This window comes from Orycteropus afer, unplaced genomic scaffold (genome assembly GCF_000298275.1).
Source record: "Orycteropus afer afer isolate SDZICR_OR568_19922 unplaced genomic scaffold, OryAfe1.0 scaffold00132, whole genome shotgun sequence".
Lineage (NCBI taxonomy): Eukaryota > Metazoa > Chordata > Mammalia > Tubulidentata > Orycteropodidae > Orycteropus > Orycteropus afer.
Window position 1 is genome coordinate 1,040,254 of NW_006921719.1, and position 18,475 is coordinate 1,058,728.

The window sequence follows — 18,475 nt, forward strand, 5'->3', positions numbered from 1 at the left end:
TGGACACTGGGAGGAGGTAACTATGGGGAGGAAGTGGGAGGGGAGCTGCTGCATTGTAAATTTTGGTCAATGACATGAGACAAAGTATATGTGAACTGCTCTATGAAAAGTGAATTTACTCTGTAAATCTTCACCCAAATCCTAATAAAAAAAAAATTAAAAAATAAAAATAAAAATAAAGGTAAATTAAGAAAAAAAAAAAATTTGCGGCAAATTAGACATCTCACATTAAGGCAGTGTGCCTTAAGAAGGCGATGAATCACGGTCGGTCTCTGCTGCCCCCTTGTGACTATCCTCAATTTTTAAATTGACTTTTCCTTTAAGGGAAGACAATAATGGTCACTTTGGAAAAGGGTTCTAGCCAAATCACTTTCTCAAGCTGTGCCTTTGTTTTCTAGATGTAAGGTAGAGAGAATGGGCAATTCAACTTCAGTTAATAGGGGTAATGAAGGAGCACTTACTGGCTGTATGATCATGGGCAAGTCCCATGATCACTAAAAGACTGAACTATAAGAACTATTCATTGCAATGCCATTGATAATAGTAACTAAAAGAAATGCAAATATTCAACAGTATGGAAAGAGAGTGCCAATACAACCACAATGCTATGGACTTTACATATATGCATCATTTAATCATCTCTTATAGATGGATAAGGAACTCTGGTGGCACAGTGGTTAAAGGCTTGGCTGTTAAACGAAAGGTTGGTGGTTCAAACCCATCAGCCACTCTGAAACTATCAGCTGCTCTGCAAGGAAAAAATATGGCAGTCTGCTTCCACAAAGAGTACAGCCTTTAAAATCCTGTGGGGCATCTCTACTCTGTCTTATAGGGTCACTATAAGAATCGACTGGATGACAACAGGTTTGGTTTTTATAGACAGATATGGTCCCTGGGTCTTGCAAACAGTTAACATACTCAGCTGCTGACCAAAAGGTTGGAGGTGTGAGTCCACCTAGAGGCACCTCTTGAGAAAAGCCTGGTGATCTACTTCCAAAAAATCATCCACTGAAAATCCAATGGACACCATGAGTTAGCATTGACCTCATGGTAACCGGTTTAGTGTTTTTGATGTAGTTGAATAAATTGAGAATAAGACTACAGAAACGCTTTCAATCTAGTCCCAATTAAAACTTTATTGTAGGGATCCAGGGCTCTCAGAATCCAGAGACAACCTAAACAATCAAGATCTAGAAAATCAGAAACTCAGGGCAAGTCTAGAAATTTCACCAGCAAAAGGTCTTGAACCTTCATGTTATAGTTGCTCCACTATGAATGACTCAGTTGTTAAATCATTTAATCTTTGGCCAAAAGCATCTGGTTTGCCAGCCTGCTGTGTATGTGAGTTCCCCATGGGTCAGATGCTCATCTCTGGCCAAACTGACCAACACCATATAAAGGGGCTAGGAGAGTGGGGGTACGGCTACTGATGCCAACAGGGCAGCCAGAGCCTTAGGTTGAAACACATGTTACTGGAAGGATTATAGAGTAAGAGGGAGATTAGCCCCAGCTCTTAAGTTACAGAGCCATGCCTGGGACCATGGTCTGATCCTTCTCTTACCACTGATTCAGTCTGTAAAATAAAATTGTGGTACTGTAATAGAACAGGAATATAACATAGCCACTAAAAAGTTAAGTATAAAGACCATGCAGCAACATGGAAACCTCTTTACAATAGACTGCAAAGTAGAAAAAGCTGAGAACAAAATTATATCTATGATGACAACTATGTGAATATAATGTTTAGAGAAAAAGTTTGAAAGGAAATTTGGTCTACTGCAGATAGCTTGGATAAAGGAGCCCTGGTGGTGCAGTGGTTAAGCACTTGGCTGCTAACCAAAAGGTTGGTGGTTTAAACCCACTTGCCACGCCACAGGGGAAAGATGTAGCAGTGTGTTTCTGTAAATATTGTTGTGCTGTTCTTAGGTGCGGTAGAGTTGGTTCCAACTCAAAGTGACCCTATGTACAACAGAATGAAACCCTACCCGATCCTATGCGATCCTCACAAGCACTGCAATGTTTGAGCCCAGTGTTGTAGCCATCTGTGTCAATCCATCTTGTTGAAGGTCTTCCTCTTTTTTGCTGGTCCTCTACTTTACCAAGCATGATGTCCTTCTCCAGGGACTGGTCCTTCCTGATAACGTGTCCATAGTACGTGACACAAAATCACACCACCCTCACTTCAAAGGAGCATTGTGGCTGTACTTGATGCAAGACAGATTGGTTTGTTCTTCTGGCACTCCATGGTACACTCAATATTCTTTGCCAACACCATAATTCAAAGGCATCATTTCTTCGGTCTTATTCATTGTCCAGTTTTTGCATGCATATGAGGCAACTGAAAATACCATGGCTTGAGTAAGTCATGTCTTAGTCCTCAAAGTGCCATCTTTGCTTTTTAACATGTTAAAGAGGCCTTTTGCAGTAGATTTGCCCAATTAAATGTGTCATTTGATTTCTTGACTGCTGATTCCATTGATGTGCATTCAAGTAAAATGAAATCCTTGACAACTTCAATCTTTTCTCCATTCACTATCATGTTGCTTATTGGTCCAGATGTGAGGATTTTTTTGTTTTCTTTATGTTGACATGTAATCCATACTGAAGGCTGTAGTCTTTGATCTTCATCAGTAAGTGCTTTAAGTCTTCTTCACTTTCAGCAAGCAAGGTTGTGTCATCTGCATATGGCACGTTGTTAATGAATCTCCCTCCAATCCTGATGCCACGTTCTTCTTCATATAGTCCAGCTTCTTGGATTATTGGCTCAGCATACAGATTAAGTATAGTGAAAGGCTACAACCCTGACAGTTTTCCTGATTTTAAACCATACAGTATCCCCTTGTTCTGTTTGAATGACTGGCTCTTGGTCTATATACTGGCTCTGCATGAGCACAATTAAGTAATGTTCTGGAATTCCCATTCTTCACAGTGTTATCCATAATTTGTTATGATCCATACAGTCAAATGCTTTTGCATAATCAATAACACACAGATAAACATTTCTGGGATTCTCTGTGTTCAACCAAGATCCATCAGACATCTGCAATGATATCTCATTCCACCTCCTCTCCTGAATATGACTTGAATTTCTAGCAGTTCCTTGTCAAGGTACTGCTATAGTATGTCCTTTACAGTATAAGATTACAGCCTTGGAAACCCTATGGGGCAGTTCTAGTCCGTCCTATAGGATCTCTTTGAGTCAGAATCAGCTCAGTGGCAGTCGGTTTAGATTTTTTATTTTTTGGAAGTAGCTTGAATAGCTGGGGTTGTGCATTAGTAGTTTTTTTACATATATACATCTTTTAATATTGCTGAGATATTATTTTAATAAGAACAAAGACTTCAGGTCTTAATCTGAAAGTTAGAACCTGGAATTTAAACATCAAGAAATACCATTACCAGGGGTAGGGAGTCACTCTTTAAGGGATACTGAGCTTTTGTTAAGGGTGATGAGGAGATTTGGAAATGGATAATGGTAATAGTTGAACATGATAAACATAACTACCGTCACTGAATTGTACATATGAAGAATGTTGAAAAGGCAAACTGTTATGTATGTAAGTATTTAGCACAATTAGAAACAAAAATGCACGGGCTTCAAATCAAACCAACAACTCCTTGCCATTAAGTCGATTCTGATTCATAGCCACCCTATAGGACACAGTAGAACTGCCCCCATAGTTTTCAAGGCTGAAATCTTTATGGGAGTAGACTGCTACAGCTTCCTCCCATGGACTGGCTGGTGAGTTTGAACCCCTGCCCTTTCAATTGGCAGCTGAATGCTTAACCACTGGGCCACCAGAGCTCCTTTCAAATCAAACAGACCAATTATATGATTTGTATTGAAAATTTTGTATCCTATTTTATTTATAGAACACTGGAAGTACTAATTTGTCCTGTGCCTATGTATTCAAAGTATTTTAAGCAAAACTGTTTGAAAAGAGATTTTTTTTTTAATTGTGAAATTAAATTTTAAATCTTTTTTTCTGGAAAAAAAACACATTTTTTACTGAAATAAATACTACTTTGTCCTATCCTCAAAAAAAGAAAAAAAATACCAACTAAAGATTGTTTAAGGTAGTAGAACCATCTTCTCTGCCTCATCCTAATCCAAGCCCTGTTGGATCCTGATTTTATTTAAAATATTGTTTGTCATTTTTTTTTAACATTAGTTTTGTCTTTTTGTGTGTGTGGTAAAAATACATATAACAAAACATTTGCTTTTGCAACCTCTTTTACAATTCAGTGATAGTATGTTCACTGATCATTTTCTTTTTGCAATCATTGCCACCATCTCCAAATTTTTGCATCACCCTTAAAGAGCTCTGGTGGCGCAATGCCTAAAGCATCTGACTGCTAACCAGAAGGTTGGCGGTTCAAACCTACCAGTTGCTCTGTGGAAGGAAGATGGAGCAATCTACTTCCACAAGGATTTACAAGCCTTGGAAAACCAACGAGGGTCACTATGAGTCAGAATCTACTTGATGGCAGTGGGTTTGATTTGGTTTTTTTGTAATACAAACTCAGAATCCCTTAAGCAATAGCTCCTCTTTCTCCCCTCCCACTGGCTCCTGGTAACCAATACTTTGGTCTCTATGAATTTGCCTCTTCTAGATTTTATGGACGTAGGATCATACAGTATTTGTCCTTTTATGTCTGTCTTATGTCAATCTACATGTTTTCAAGGTTCATCTACGTTGTAGCATGTATCAGGCCTTCACTTCTTTTGTGACTGAGTTATATTTCATTTTATGTATGTGGCACATTTTGTTTATCCACCCCTCTGTTAATGGGTATTTGGATTGTTTCCACCTTTGGCTATTGTGCCAAATGTAACATTAGTTTACAAGTATCTGTGTTCCTGCTTTCAGGTCTCTTGGGTTGTACCTAGGGGTGGGATTGCTGGGTCGTGTGTTTAATGTTTTGAGGAATAACTTTGATTTAAAAAATACTGTATTAAAATATTACTCATGTTGATTACTTAGTTGTGTGGTGTTCCCTTAAAATTTTGTGTCTGAGGCAAAAGCCTCATTCCCTCATCATATTTCCTGCCCTGACCAAACGCTGAATTTTGCGTGTTCTCCCCTTCTGCAGGGGCAGAAGGAAGAATGGTTCCTGTAAAGAGTGAAGCAGAGTAAAAAATAACCCAGACTAAAACTCTTTAAGGGGAACAAAGTGTCCAAGGTCCACTGCTAATTTGAGAACACTCTGAAGCCTGAAGATCAACCCCCTTGAAAGAGCAGTCACCCTCTCCCATGAGACAAAGGGAACCTAGTCTAGGACACTACGTCAAACCACAGGAGGGCAGAGCATACCTGTCAAGCAAGGCACCATGCAGCCTCGCCTGAGCCCCTCCCTCTTTCCTGGTCAGTTCTAGAAAAGCTGAAACAAACAAAAAACTTCACTGCCCTCTATGAATTGGTTCCGACTCATAGAGACCTCCTCGGGTTTCCGAGACAGTATCACTACAGAAGCTGATTGCCCAACTTTCCTTCCAAGGAGTGGCTGGTGGGTTTGAACCACCAGCCTTCTGGTTAGCAATCAAATGCTTTTGGCACTATGCCATTCAGCCCTTGAACTGAAGCTCCCAAGCAAACAAACAAATCTTAGATAAGGTAGGAAGGGTATCAGGGAACTCTCCTAAAACATGTGCTTATGCCAAGGTCTGGGAAAAGCTGATCTACTGAGCATGAAATCACAGGCCTTCTTGAAGTCCCTCACTGTCATGTCTAGTCTCAGGGCATTTGCATAGACTGTTTCCTCTGCATGGGTCATTCCTCCTCCTGGCCTCTCTGACCATCTCAAGACACTCTACCACTCAGCCCCACAATATATTCTCATAGCATCTTTCATACTTTCTAACAATGCCATTTTACTTTTTTTTTCATCTTTATTGTGATTTGTGTGAAAATTTACAGAGCAAATTCATTTTCCATACAGCAATTCATACACATTTTGTTTCATGACACTGACTGCACTCCCCACAATGTAACAGTTCTCTTGCACTTCCTCCTCACAGTTACCTCTTCCCTGTGTCCTTCCCTCCCATGCACTTCCACCCCACAGGGCTACCTCCTGGTACAAAGACTACCTTTCTGTTCTTCCACAATTGATTGCTCCAAGGAGTATCTACCTGATGTAAATGTTCACCCTGTATGTCTATCTATTGTTTGGTTGGAAGTCCCAGGAGTTCAGTTCCAGACCTGAGGGTAACTAGGGGCCATAGTTTCAGGGGACTTTCCAGGCTCTATCAGACCAGCATACCTGGGTTTTTTTTTGTTTTTTTTTTGATTTTGAGTTTTGTTCCACATTGTTCTCCCACTCTATCCAGCATTTCCTGCACCGATCCCCCTCCAAGTAGTTGACAGTGGTAGCTGGGCATCATCTAGTTCTTCTGGTCTCATGGCCATATAGGCTGAGATCACATGGTCTACTCATCCCTTGGGCTAATTGTTCCATGTGTCATTGGTTTCCTTCATTCCTCTTTGCTCTGGACGAGGAGAGACCCATTATTGTATCTAGATGGCCACTTTCAAGCTTTTAAGACCCATCACTACTCACCAAAATAGGATGCAGAACTATGTTTCTGTTTAGTATTTCATGCCAATTGAGCTTGGTGTCCCCTGTGACCATGGTCCAGGGGATACAGGTCCAATTACTCATTGCTTCAGGGTAGCTGACTGTGGCCAAGAAGATACTACAACCATGTCCCTTGTCAGCTCTACTATACACTGGACATTCTTACAGCACATACATACATGCAAGTAGAAACACTGTCTGCCAACCCTATACATGGTCATGGGCACACTCCCCCCTTGCCTAGACATACCTGATCATTCATCCTTTCCACCCATCTATTCACCCATAGATCAATGCTTACCATCACCGACAACACAGTACTGTACATGCAAAAGGGTTCATCTTTGTTGTCTGTACTCATGTACCTCTCTGTCTTCCTCTTCCTCAGTGTCACCATGTGATTACTCACTTTTGGCACATTGCCCTTCCCTTCACCCAAATCAATACTTGTCTCTACCTACCTAACATTTCACTTTTCTGTGATTAACACTTATTTTCCTCCACCAAATCACTGAGTTTCGTGAGGGCAGGGAATACATCTCCACTCTCTTTGGCAGCCAGCAGTGCCCGCTCTAAATACTAGTTGAAGTGAGTACACGGTCCATAGGAAGAGAGATTTGTACATCCTGATACAGAAAGATTTCTAAGTGGGTACATACAATATGGGGTAGTGTGGAGGGTCTGTTCCATTTTGTGTAATTGAAATACTTACCCATTAGGATAGTTGATCTATACTGGACCACTGTGGTTACATATTTATAGAGATTTGATTAATGTTACATGCCGTTATCATGTTACCTTAGCTCTGGACAGCTCTCCTCTTGAGGACAAAAAGGCTGCAGTAGCTCCAGCCTTACATCTTCCAGAGTTCAATTTGCATATTATGTTAAAAAAACAAAAAAAGGAACATCTCCTCTTAGGGTGGCTCAAGCCAACTCCAGCTGGGATTAGCTCTGACTGGGCCTAACGGCTCTCAGTTTAAACCAAGATCACCAGCGTGTAATCTTGTGCTTACACACACAAGAGAGATTAGGTGCAGTTCATCGAAAGGAAGTCCAAGTCTTTTAAAAAAACTGTTGCTATAGCATCAATTCACAGTGACCCTACAGGGTTTCCAAGGTTGTAATCTTTACAGATGCAGACTGCCAACCTTTTGGTTAGCAGAACACTTAGCCACTGCACTACCAGGGCGCCTTAAAGTCTGAGTAGTTACCAAAATGAGAAGAAATGACACGACAAGGCCAAAACAAAGAAAGACACATCACTAGGAGCTGGTAAATGTACATTTTTTTTAAAAGAAAACAAATTGTTAACAGTGGCCTCCATTAGACAAAGGACTGGGGGTGGGTAGGAGGCATATATATTTCACTTTGTGCCATTCTTATAATTCAAATTATCTACCCATGTACATGTGTTACTTTTCATTTTTTAAGATCACAATTAAAATTTTTCCAAACATACTTAGTTTTTAAAAATGACACCTGTATATAAATTCAGTAACTCTTATTTGGAGTAGGCTCCAAGTCCTGCACAGCAAAATCTGACATTAACAAGGAGCACACCATGTTAGTACCATAGAAAACAATAGTTTTAGGCACTTTACCAAAGAATAACGTCTAGAATCAAATGAGGTGATCTAGTCCTCTCCTACATCCTGCAATGGACTCTACGAATTCCCAATTTAACACTTTAAAATTGTCACATTAAATGGACTATCTGAACCCTTGACACCAGCATTATTTCTTCCTAATCGAGGAAACAAAACGAAGCCAAGACTTTCCAGATCATGTGAAACATGCCAGGTACCAAAAGTTCTCTCTAACTGGTAAAAGGGATTCAAGACAACAAAATTCAAAGTAAATACTCAGGCTTCTAAGTTGTATTATTTTCTGTTTTCTGCATTTTCGGCAGAGATTTTAGGTTTACACATCCTGACAGTCTATTTAGGTTTTAGCTCCCTACAGTGCTCTGATCACATGTTCTAATTTCACACCTAGACATGCTGCTCTCCACGAAATACAATCATGAAAATGATGCTGGTAGCATAAGTCTGATTCAAACAAGTCAGGAGTTTTAAAAGCCTATCTGTTTAGAATCTGGTATCCTTTTGCTTAATACAAACTATGAAGCTCTGACACAGCGAGCCATACAATCAGAGCAGGTGCAGTGAGGAGGGGAGTAATCCCAGTGTCCTGCTCACAAGGCAGGAAGGCCACAGTACAATGACTGACTTGCCAAATTTAAATGCAGAAAAGCAACCCACTCAAGTTTCCATTTAAAGTGATTTTGTAGCAGACATTAATCTGTCGGTGTCTAATATTTATTAGAAAATTTCTGTCTTTTCACTTGAAGCCTTTTAAATGGTAATTCTTATACTGACTACAAACTGGTTGTACAGCAGACCCATTCCAGAAGAAACCAGAATTTCATTTGTTATGTGGTCTCCCAAGCCCGCCTCCACCCTCACGAGCCCTTGTTGAGCCCTCTGTGTCCTACTGCTCCTCCGTAGAGCATCACAACGGCCCTGTTATAGGTCTTCTCTTTTATTCCCAGCTCGATTATCTTCCTTTGAAGCCTGAGATTTTGGATTCCCCTCCTTCTTCTTTTTGCTCTTCTCTTGCTTGGTTTTATTTTTCTCTTTGCTTCCTCCTCCTTTGCCAGGGTATACCTGTCCCTCTAAAGTTACATCAGCACACCTGTCTTGACTGACCAAGAAGTCTTTGATCTCCCAGGCATAGCTCCCATCACGAAGCATGAAGATAGCACGGTCGGATCCCACAATAAACCTTAACAGAGATGCAATCATACAGTCAATGTGTGTCATTAAGGTGCTAAAAATTCAGAGCAATTCAGTGACATTTAAAAAAAAGAAATATAGTGTATTTCAAACTCTTCACGAACACAGAACAAAGGGTTCTATGTTCTTAGGTCTAGTAGCTACTAACATTCTAGTGTTTGAAAATACAAGCTCATTGAACTATTTAATATTATCAGCTCATATCAAACTGGAAACATACTGGACATTCTTTATGGCACAGTGGGTGCTCATGTTAAGAAAGCACCAGGAGGAGCTCCCAGCACGCACAGAGGTGAATTGAGGGCTGCAGCTGTGGTGGGAAGAAGGACGCCTCCACTTTTATCTGTTTTATATTCTGAGGTTTCATTTGACAAAAGGGTGTTAATAAAATCTGAATGGCACTGGCATAGACTGGGTCAAGGTTAGAGACCCACAAAAGCCTGAAGAGGATATTCAGCTACCGAACAGAAATCTTAACCTCTGAGGTTAACAGCAAGTAGCCCAGGTCCATTTACACTCAACAGGTCCCAAGGAGCAAAGAGAAACAGAAAAGGGTCTGGATGGACTCCTAGTATGACCAATGGGCACAGGTCTTCTGTTCCTGAGGGGTGACACCCACCATCCCACACAGTTTATAACACTCCCACCATCCCACACAGACGGGGACCTATGGATCAGTTACCAACAAAACATTTATTTATCCTCCTTAAGTGCCTATTTCACTAAAGCATTCTGCTTTCACAGACATGAGCTAAGTACTCCTTCCATTTCTTTCCATTAGCTTTAAGTTTTCAAAACTAGCATTTGAAGACACTAAATTTCAAACTATTATTGAGGAGAAAAAAAAGATTCCTTAAAATCATATTCTCAAAGCCACAATGAGCTGTGAAAACTGGGCCTTTTCACATCAAACTAGTTATCTGTTAACTGTCTGGTCTAAATCTTTACGTGTGAACATGTTTTGTGCTGTCAAGCTGATTCCAACTCACAATAATCCTACAGGACAGAGTAGAACAGCCCCAGAGGGATTCTTAGGCTGTAATCTTTATAGGAACAGATTGACAGATCTTTTCTCCTGTGGAGCCACTCAGGGGTTCAAACTGCTCACCTTTAGGTTTTAACCACTGCACTACCACAGCTACACATAAAAGCATTCTTCATTGAGCAGAAACATCTAAAGAAAGTAAACTGTCACACTGTGACTAATCTGTTCCTCTCCAGAGGCTAGGCTATCCATTATGATTTTTACTCAGATGAAATAAAAGCTAGATATATAAAGATAAGTAAAACTTCAGGATCAAATGAAAATTTAAAAGAAGGAATTCTAGAAAGGAAAGGCTCAGGCCCTTGGTTAAACACCATACCCTGCTTATCCTCAGAAAGAGAGAGTCCCAGTGCAGCCTACAATGTTCTCAGCAAGGTGCTGGTGCTTTACCTCTGGACATCATAGTTGGCATTGAAAAGACTGCCCTGCCACAGGCTAGTGATTTCCTCCGTCTCCTTCTCTGTGGGGCTTCCTGAGACAGTGACAAACATCATCAGAGTCTTCCCTTTCTTCGTCATTTTCAGTATGCTTTCAGGCTTGCCCGGATCAATCTGTGAGAAGTCAATAGGTGCAGAGGGTCTTTTGTGCTCTGGAAGATCTCCTTCTTCGATGTCATCATCTTTCTATCAGGACAAAGGGAAAAAACAAGTATCAAACCTATTGTCAGAAACTTTCTTTTCAATTAGTAGAGGCAAAATATCTGCAATATTCTGTCAGGGGCAGGTATGTGACCTCAGTTATAACAGGAAAAAGGAAACCCATGGTTTTTCTTCTCTATTTGACTTATAAGCCAAGTTTAATTTTCAGGCAGTATTTAATTATATCCATCACCCCAGGTTGCCAATCACAGGGCGCCCCCTTGTGATGGTGTTTCCATAGCTTTTCACTCTTGGTCACACGATGAAATACTGTATAGCAATGAGGGACAAATACTGACACTTGATAAAGCTCAAAACAGAATGACAGAGCCAGACACAAAAGGAGATATAATATACAATTTCATCAATTTAAAGTTCAAAAATATGCAAAACTATACTAGGATGACAGAAATTAGAACAATGGCTGCCTTTGAGTGGGGTGGGGGAGACTGTGAGGTGGGGCTGACTGAGAAGTAACAAGAGGGAAATTTCTGGGATGATGGAAATGTTCTGTTTTTTGATAGGGGTGGGGATTAAACAGGTGCATCCATTTGTCAAAATCCATTGCCTTGTACACTTAAGATCCATGCAGTTTATACATATCAATTTCATCTAAAAAAATAAGAACTGTAAACAAATATTTGATTTTAGTGACTTTTTTTTTTTTTTTTGCATTAGTATGAACTAGCAATTCTGAAGCTACTTTCTGTGAATTCTAGACTTGAGCACAGGAGTAAATATACTGAAGATAATGAGCCAGGTACCTCACTTTTAGAAAGGAAGTTACAAGTATACCAGGGAGAAGAATGTACCCTGAGGCAATGGACTGGAATTCGAGTGTCAGGAGGAACTCATGGCTTTTGATAGGTACGTAAGATAGATAAAAACACCAAAAAGGACCAGGATTTTGTAGAGAAAAGGCTAACTCCAGGGCTAGAGCAAAGGAATATAAGGTAAGCCTAGAATATCCTCTTGCTTCAAAAGTAAAGTACTCAAACAATCATGGGAACATGACAAAATGAAACAGGAGCCAATTTGCCATTAGCCACATTAGCCAAAGCTGGAATTATTTGATCAAAATAAATAATAACAATGGCTTATAACCTAAAGAATAAGAACTATGGAGTCTATACTAATATAAATAAACAAATGAATAAACTACTACTAGTTGTTGTTGTTATGTGCCGTTGAGTCGGACCGGCTCATAGCGACCCCTCCTTCGGTTTCTGAGGCAGTATCACTCTACGCAAGTAGACTGCCCCATCTTCCTTTCGAGGAGTGGCTGGTGGGTTTGAACCACCAGCCTTCTGGTTAGCAGTCAACTGCCTTAGGCACTATGCTACCAGAGTTGTTGTTAGGTGCTGTCAAGTTGTCTCCAACTCATAGTGATCCTATATACAGCAAAACAAAACACTGCCGGTCCTGCTCCAGCTCCAAGATCCTTGCTGTACTTGAGCCCAATGCCACAGCCACTATGTCAATCCATCTCATTGAGGGCCTTCCCTGCTTTTGTTGACCCTCCACCTTACCAAGCATGACATCCTTCTCCAGGATAACATGACCAAAGTACATGAGGTAAGTCGGCCAGTCTGGCCAGAGCATTCCGGCTGCACTTCCTCCAGGACAGATTTATTAGTTCTTTTAGCAGCCCATGGTACTTTCAGCATTCTTCACCAGCACCACAACTCAAAAGCATCAATTCTTTGGTCTTCCTTATTTATTGTCCAGCTTTCACACACATATGAGGCAAATGAAAATACCGTGGCTGGTGTCAGGCACACCTTAGTCCTGAAGGAGACATCTTTGTTCCTCAGCACTTAAAAGAGATCTTTGCAGCTGACTTGGCCAATGCTATATGTCATCTGATGTCCTGACTGCTGCTTCCATTGGCGTTGATTGCAGAACCAAGCACTGTGAAGTCTTTGATAACTTGAATCTTTTCCCCATTTACTGTGATGCTGCTTATAGGTCCAGTTGTGAGGATTATACTGCAGACTGTAGTCTTTGATCATCAGTAAGTGCTTCAAGTCATCCTCACTTTCAGCAAGCAAAGTTGGTTGCGTTGTCAGCGTATCCCAGGTTGTTAATGATTCTTCCTCCAATCTTGATGCCACGTTCTTCTTCATATAATCCAGCTTCTCAGATTATTTGCTCAGCATACAGATTGAATACATACAGTGAAAGGATACAACCCTGATGCACTCCCTTCTTGATTTTAAACCATGCAATGTCCCTTTGCTCTGTTTGAATGACAGCCTCCTGATCTATATACTGGTTCCTCATGAGTACAATTAAGTGTTCTGGAATTCCCGTTCTTCTCAATGTTATCCATAATTTGTTATGATCCACGGAATCAAATGCTTTGGCACAGTCAATAAAACACAAGTAAACATCTTTTGGTATTCTTTGCTTTGAGCCAAGATCCATCTGACATCTGCAATGATATCCCTTGTTCCACGTCCTCTTCTGAATCCAGCTTGTACCCATAGAAGTTCTCTATCAATATACTGCTGCAACCATTTTTTAATTATCTTCAGCAAGATTTTACTTGCAAGTGATGTTAATGATATTATTTGATAATTTCCACATTCTGTGGAATCACCTTTCTTTGGAATGGGTACAAATATGCATCTCTTCCAGTCAGTTGGCCAGGCAGCTGGCAGCTGTCTTCCAAATCTCTTGGCATAACCAAGTGAGTGCCTCCAGTGGGGCATCCATTTGTTGAAACACCTCAATAGGTATTCCGTCAATTCCTGGAGCCTTGTTTGTTCTTCGCCAATTCCTTCAGTGCAGTTTCGACTTCTTCCTGCAGTACCATTGGTTCTTGATCATATGCCATCTCCTGAAATGGATAAAGATCTACCAGTTCTTTTTGGTACAGTGACTCTGTGTATTCCTTCCATCTTCTTTTGATGTTTCCTGCATCATTCAATATTTTGCCCATAGAATCTTTCAATATTGCAACTCAAGGCTTAAATTTCTTCCTCAGTTCTTTCAACTTGAGAAACACCAAGCATGTTTTTCCCTTTTGGTTTTCTAACTCCAAGTCTTTGCACGTTTCATTATAGTAAATGGCTTTGTTTGCTAGTAGACTAACTAATCAATGGAATATAGGAATGATGGAATTAGAAAACCATTAATATATACTAATGGATTAAAAAAAATGATGAGAAACAGGGTATTTACATTGTCTCAAAGTAACTATTACAAATTTAATAATTACAAAGGAAAAAATAGTAACTACATGTAGCAACCTGGCAGATGCTACCATAAGCCAGCCATCAAATCTAACCTCATCAATACAGGGACCAACCAATAACATCTACCTCCCAATAAATTGCATTATGAAGATCAGAACATAGTATCAGTGGTATTTCTACCAAAAAGGCAAAACCTAAAGAAACAACCAAAAAACCAAAAGTGAGGGACATAATGCAAAATAAATGGCCTTATTCTTTAAAATAAGTCAAGGTAAAGAAACAAAGAATGGCTGAGGGACTGTTCCAGATTAAAAAAAGAGTTATCTTATGCTGGGTTCTCTAGAGAAACAAAACCAGTGAAGCTTGTATACATGTAGAGACAAATTTATCTCCAGGATAAATGCAGTTGTAGAGGCTGGCAAGTCCCAAGTGTGTGGATCAAATGTCAAGCTGGAGGCTTCTCCTGACTCAGGCAGCTGCAGGGGCTGACAAGCTCTAGATTCGCAAGCAGTATAGCTGACTGCTGGCTGCTGAGACTGATAAATCCAAGATCAGCAGGCAACACAGCAGGCCAGTGGTTCCAGTCCAGAAACTGGAGATAATGGTAGGTCAAATGCAGGAACAAAAAGTCAGAGTCTTTCCCAAAGTTTCTTCCTATATACTGGAAGCAGGCTACACCCTGAAGGCAACTCCCCTTCAACGAAATTAGTTGCTCACAGCAGATTCCACCATGGAGGTCATTTACAACACATCCACTCTCGTCATAGGGAAAAATTACATCCAGCTGCCAAGCTACTCAAACTCATGGCCCAGCCAAGATGACACAAAACCTTAACTACCACAAGACTAAAGAGACATGCAATGACTCCGCATGGACTAGATTCTGGATGGGGGTGGGAGGAAATAGATATTAAAGATATTATTGGGACAATTAACATTTAAATATGGACTATGGATCATATATACCCAACCAAACCTGCTGCCACTGAGTCAATTCCAACTCATAGTGACCCTGTAGGGCAGAACAGAACTGCCTCTATGGATTCCAAGGCTGTAAATCTTTACAGACACAGACTGTTTCACCTTTCTGCCGCAGAGCGGCTGATGGGTTCGAACTGCCAACCTTTTGCTTTAAACACTGTACCCCTAGAACTCTTTACGTTATGTAAGAGTACTCTATAAGAGCTCATTTTTAAGTTTTAATAACTATAAGCATTGCCATAAGTCAACCCCGACTCATGGCAATTCCATTTGTATCAGGGAAGAACTGTGCTCTGCAGGGCTTTCAATGGATGGTTTCTCAGTAGATCACCAGACCTTTCTTCAGAGGCACCTCCAGGTTGCCTCAAACCTCCAATCTAGTGAATAACAGCCAAGCGCATTGACCATTTGTACTACACTGGCACTATTCTAGTGAATACACTAGAATAGTGTATTCTAGCAATAGTCTGTACTTGTTCTTGGGAAATTAAAAATAAAAAAATAAAATAAAAGTGGGCCAAACTTTCCACCTTTCCCTGTATCTAATGCCCCTCTGCATGTCACTTTGCAGCTCCTCCTAGGAGGACAAGCCATGTGACTTAGGTCAAGTTACTTAACCCCTTGTGCCTTGCTTTGGCCAACAAAATGCTGCAGAAATTGTATTGTGCCAGTTTTTATCTAAGCCTCAAAGGGCCTTGCCTGCTTCAGCTCACTTTCCTGGAATCTTGGAGGAGGGGTCAGGTGGAGCAGACACAAGCCACCTCAGACCAGACAGTCCCAGCCAAGTTGGTAGGGACATCAGATTCCAACTAATCCAAAACCTCCTTGCTGACACAAAAAATCATGGGCTAATAAATAAATAACTATTTAAGCTACTAAGTTTTGGGGTAGCTATTATCCAGCAATAGCTAACTGATACAAGCTATCACAAGCACCTGAGGAAGAAGACCATCTGAATTTGTTTACTGTGAAGTCCAGGAGATTTTCTCCTATCTGCTATCCCTTCTCCAATAAACACCTAGATCAACTAGCAAGCATGAGTAAGGGAGAACAAATATGAAAAGGATTTTTTTCTTTTAAGTAAGTTATGACAATTGACAACTCTGAGAGAGACAATTTTTATCTCAAAAAAAAAAAAAATCCCCCAAATTCTCAAGATAGCAGCAGAGTAGGCTACATAATTTAGATGGAAAACTTAAACAAACCACAATGAAATACCACTTCATGCCCACTATGATGGCTATACTCCAGAAGACAGCAATAACAAGTGCTGGTGAGGATGTAGAGATAGTAGATCTCTCATACACTGCTGGTGGGACTGTAAAATGGTCTGGCCATTCGGAAGACAGTTTGGTAGTTCTTCAAAAGGTTAAACTATTGGTCTCTTCTCCTCTGGAGCAGAGAAAAGTGAAGAAAATCAAGGTGATCTGGAAAGAATTAGTCCAAAGATAAACCATGAGGACAGACCATGAGGACCTCAGCTTTCACGACACTGAAACCAGAAGAACTAGATGGTGCCTATCTAGCAAAGGCAACTGCTCGGAAAGGAATCAGAACTGGAGATCCTGGATACAGCGGGAGGAAAAACGTGGAACAAAGTTCAAAAGCACAAAAATGACCAGAATTACTGGTCAGATAGAGACTGGAGGAGCCCCCAAGACTACTGGCCCAGGTTACCTTTCAGGCCTGGAAATGGACTCACTTCCATGGATTGGTTCTCAGCCCAACAGCAGAAAGACCTACATGCAGACCATCTACTCCAGGGCAATGCACCCGCCTACTCTAGGGAGATGCATCCCTCAGATCAATCAGCCATGAGACATCAGAGGGGCAGCATTCACATAGAGAGAAAGCTGGACAGACAGGAATGCACAGATACGAAGGGCACAGGGAGGGGATAGTCACAGGGAGAAGAAGGGAGGAGAGTTTTTTAAGGCTGGGGAGGATAATCAGGCCATGAAATCAAACATACATGAACTGTTGAATGTAAAACAACTTTGCGTTGTAAATTGCATCCACAGCACAATAAAATTTTTTTAAAAAAAGGTTAAACAGAGTTACCAAGTGACAAAACAATTCCACTCCTAGTTATATATCCAAGAGAACTGAAAACAAGTTCATATAAAAACCTGTACATGAATGCTCATAGCAGCACTATTTGTAATAGCTAAAAAGTGGAAACAATCCAAATGTCCATCAACTGATGAATGGATAAATCAAAAATCCAAATCTGTTACCATCAAGTCAACTCTTGATTCATGGCAACCCCATGCATTGTTGTTGTTGTTGTTATGTGCTGTCCAGTTGGACCCTCCTTGGGTTTCCGAGACAGTATCACTACAGAAGTAGATTGCCCAACCTTCCTTCTGAGGAGTGGCTGGTGGATTTGAACCGCCAGCCTTCTGGTTAGCAGTCAAGTGCCTTAGGCAGTACACTACCAGAGAATAGAACTGTTCCACAGGATTTCTTGGCTGTAATCTTTATGGAAACAGACTGCCACGCCTTTCTTCTGCTGGGTGAGTTCAAACCAACCCTTAGGTGAGTAGTTGACAACAAACATTGAGGATAAACATTGTTGTTGCTGAGTGCCATCAAGTCAACTCTGATACACAGCAAATCTACAAGACAGAGTAGAACTGCCCTACAGTTTCCTAGGATGTAACCCTTATAGGAACAGACTGCCAGGTCTCTTCTCCTGCAGAGTGGCTGGTGGGTTTGAACTGCTGACTCTTCAGTTGGTAGCTGAGTGCTTAACCACTACACCACCAGGGCTTCTTAAAGGATAAATAAAAGGTAATCTATCCATACCAAAAAAAACAAACTCATTGCTGTTGAGTCGACTCAACTTACAGAGATCCCTCCTTGGGTTTCCGAGACGGTATCTCTACGGAAGTAGAGTGCCCGATCTTCCTTCCAAGGAGTGACTGGTGGGTTTGAACTGCCAAATTCTGGTTAGTAGTCAAATGCCTTAGGCACTACACCACCACAGCTCCCAGTCTATCCATAAAAGGAAATGTCAACTGGCAATGAAAAGCACAAAGTACTACATTGTAGGGAACTGCAGTCAATGTCATGAAACAAAATGTATATTAACTGCTTCATGGAAAATAAATTTGCTCTGTAAACGTTCACCCAAGACATCTATAGAGCACTTCACCCAACAGCAGCACAATATACATTCTTCTCCAGTGCACATGGAACTTTTTCCATGATAGACCATATGTTAGGCCATAAA

The 18,475-nt window shown here is 40.8% G+C and overlaps 1 protein-coding gene across 1 annotated transcript in view; it reads right to left on the reverse strand.

Annotated features, from left to right (window-relative positions):
• Window positions 1-9,106: 9,106 nt before the first annotated feature.
• MESD (mesoderm development LRP chaperone) overlaps window positions 9,107-18,475 on the reverse strand; it is a 23,268-nt gene continuing 13,899 nt past the window's right edge. Inside the window, exons 2-3 of the mRNA XM_007945090.1 lie at window positions 10,812-11,044; window positions 9,107-9,365 (exon numbers count right to left, since the gene is read on the reverse strand). Of these exons, the coding sequence (XP_007943281.1) occupies window positions 9,107-9,365; window positions 10,812-11,044 (492 nt within the window). The remainder of the gene's footprint in view (window positions 9,366-10,811; window positions 11,045-18,475) is intronic.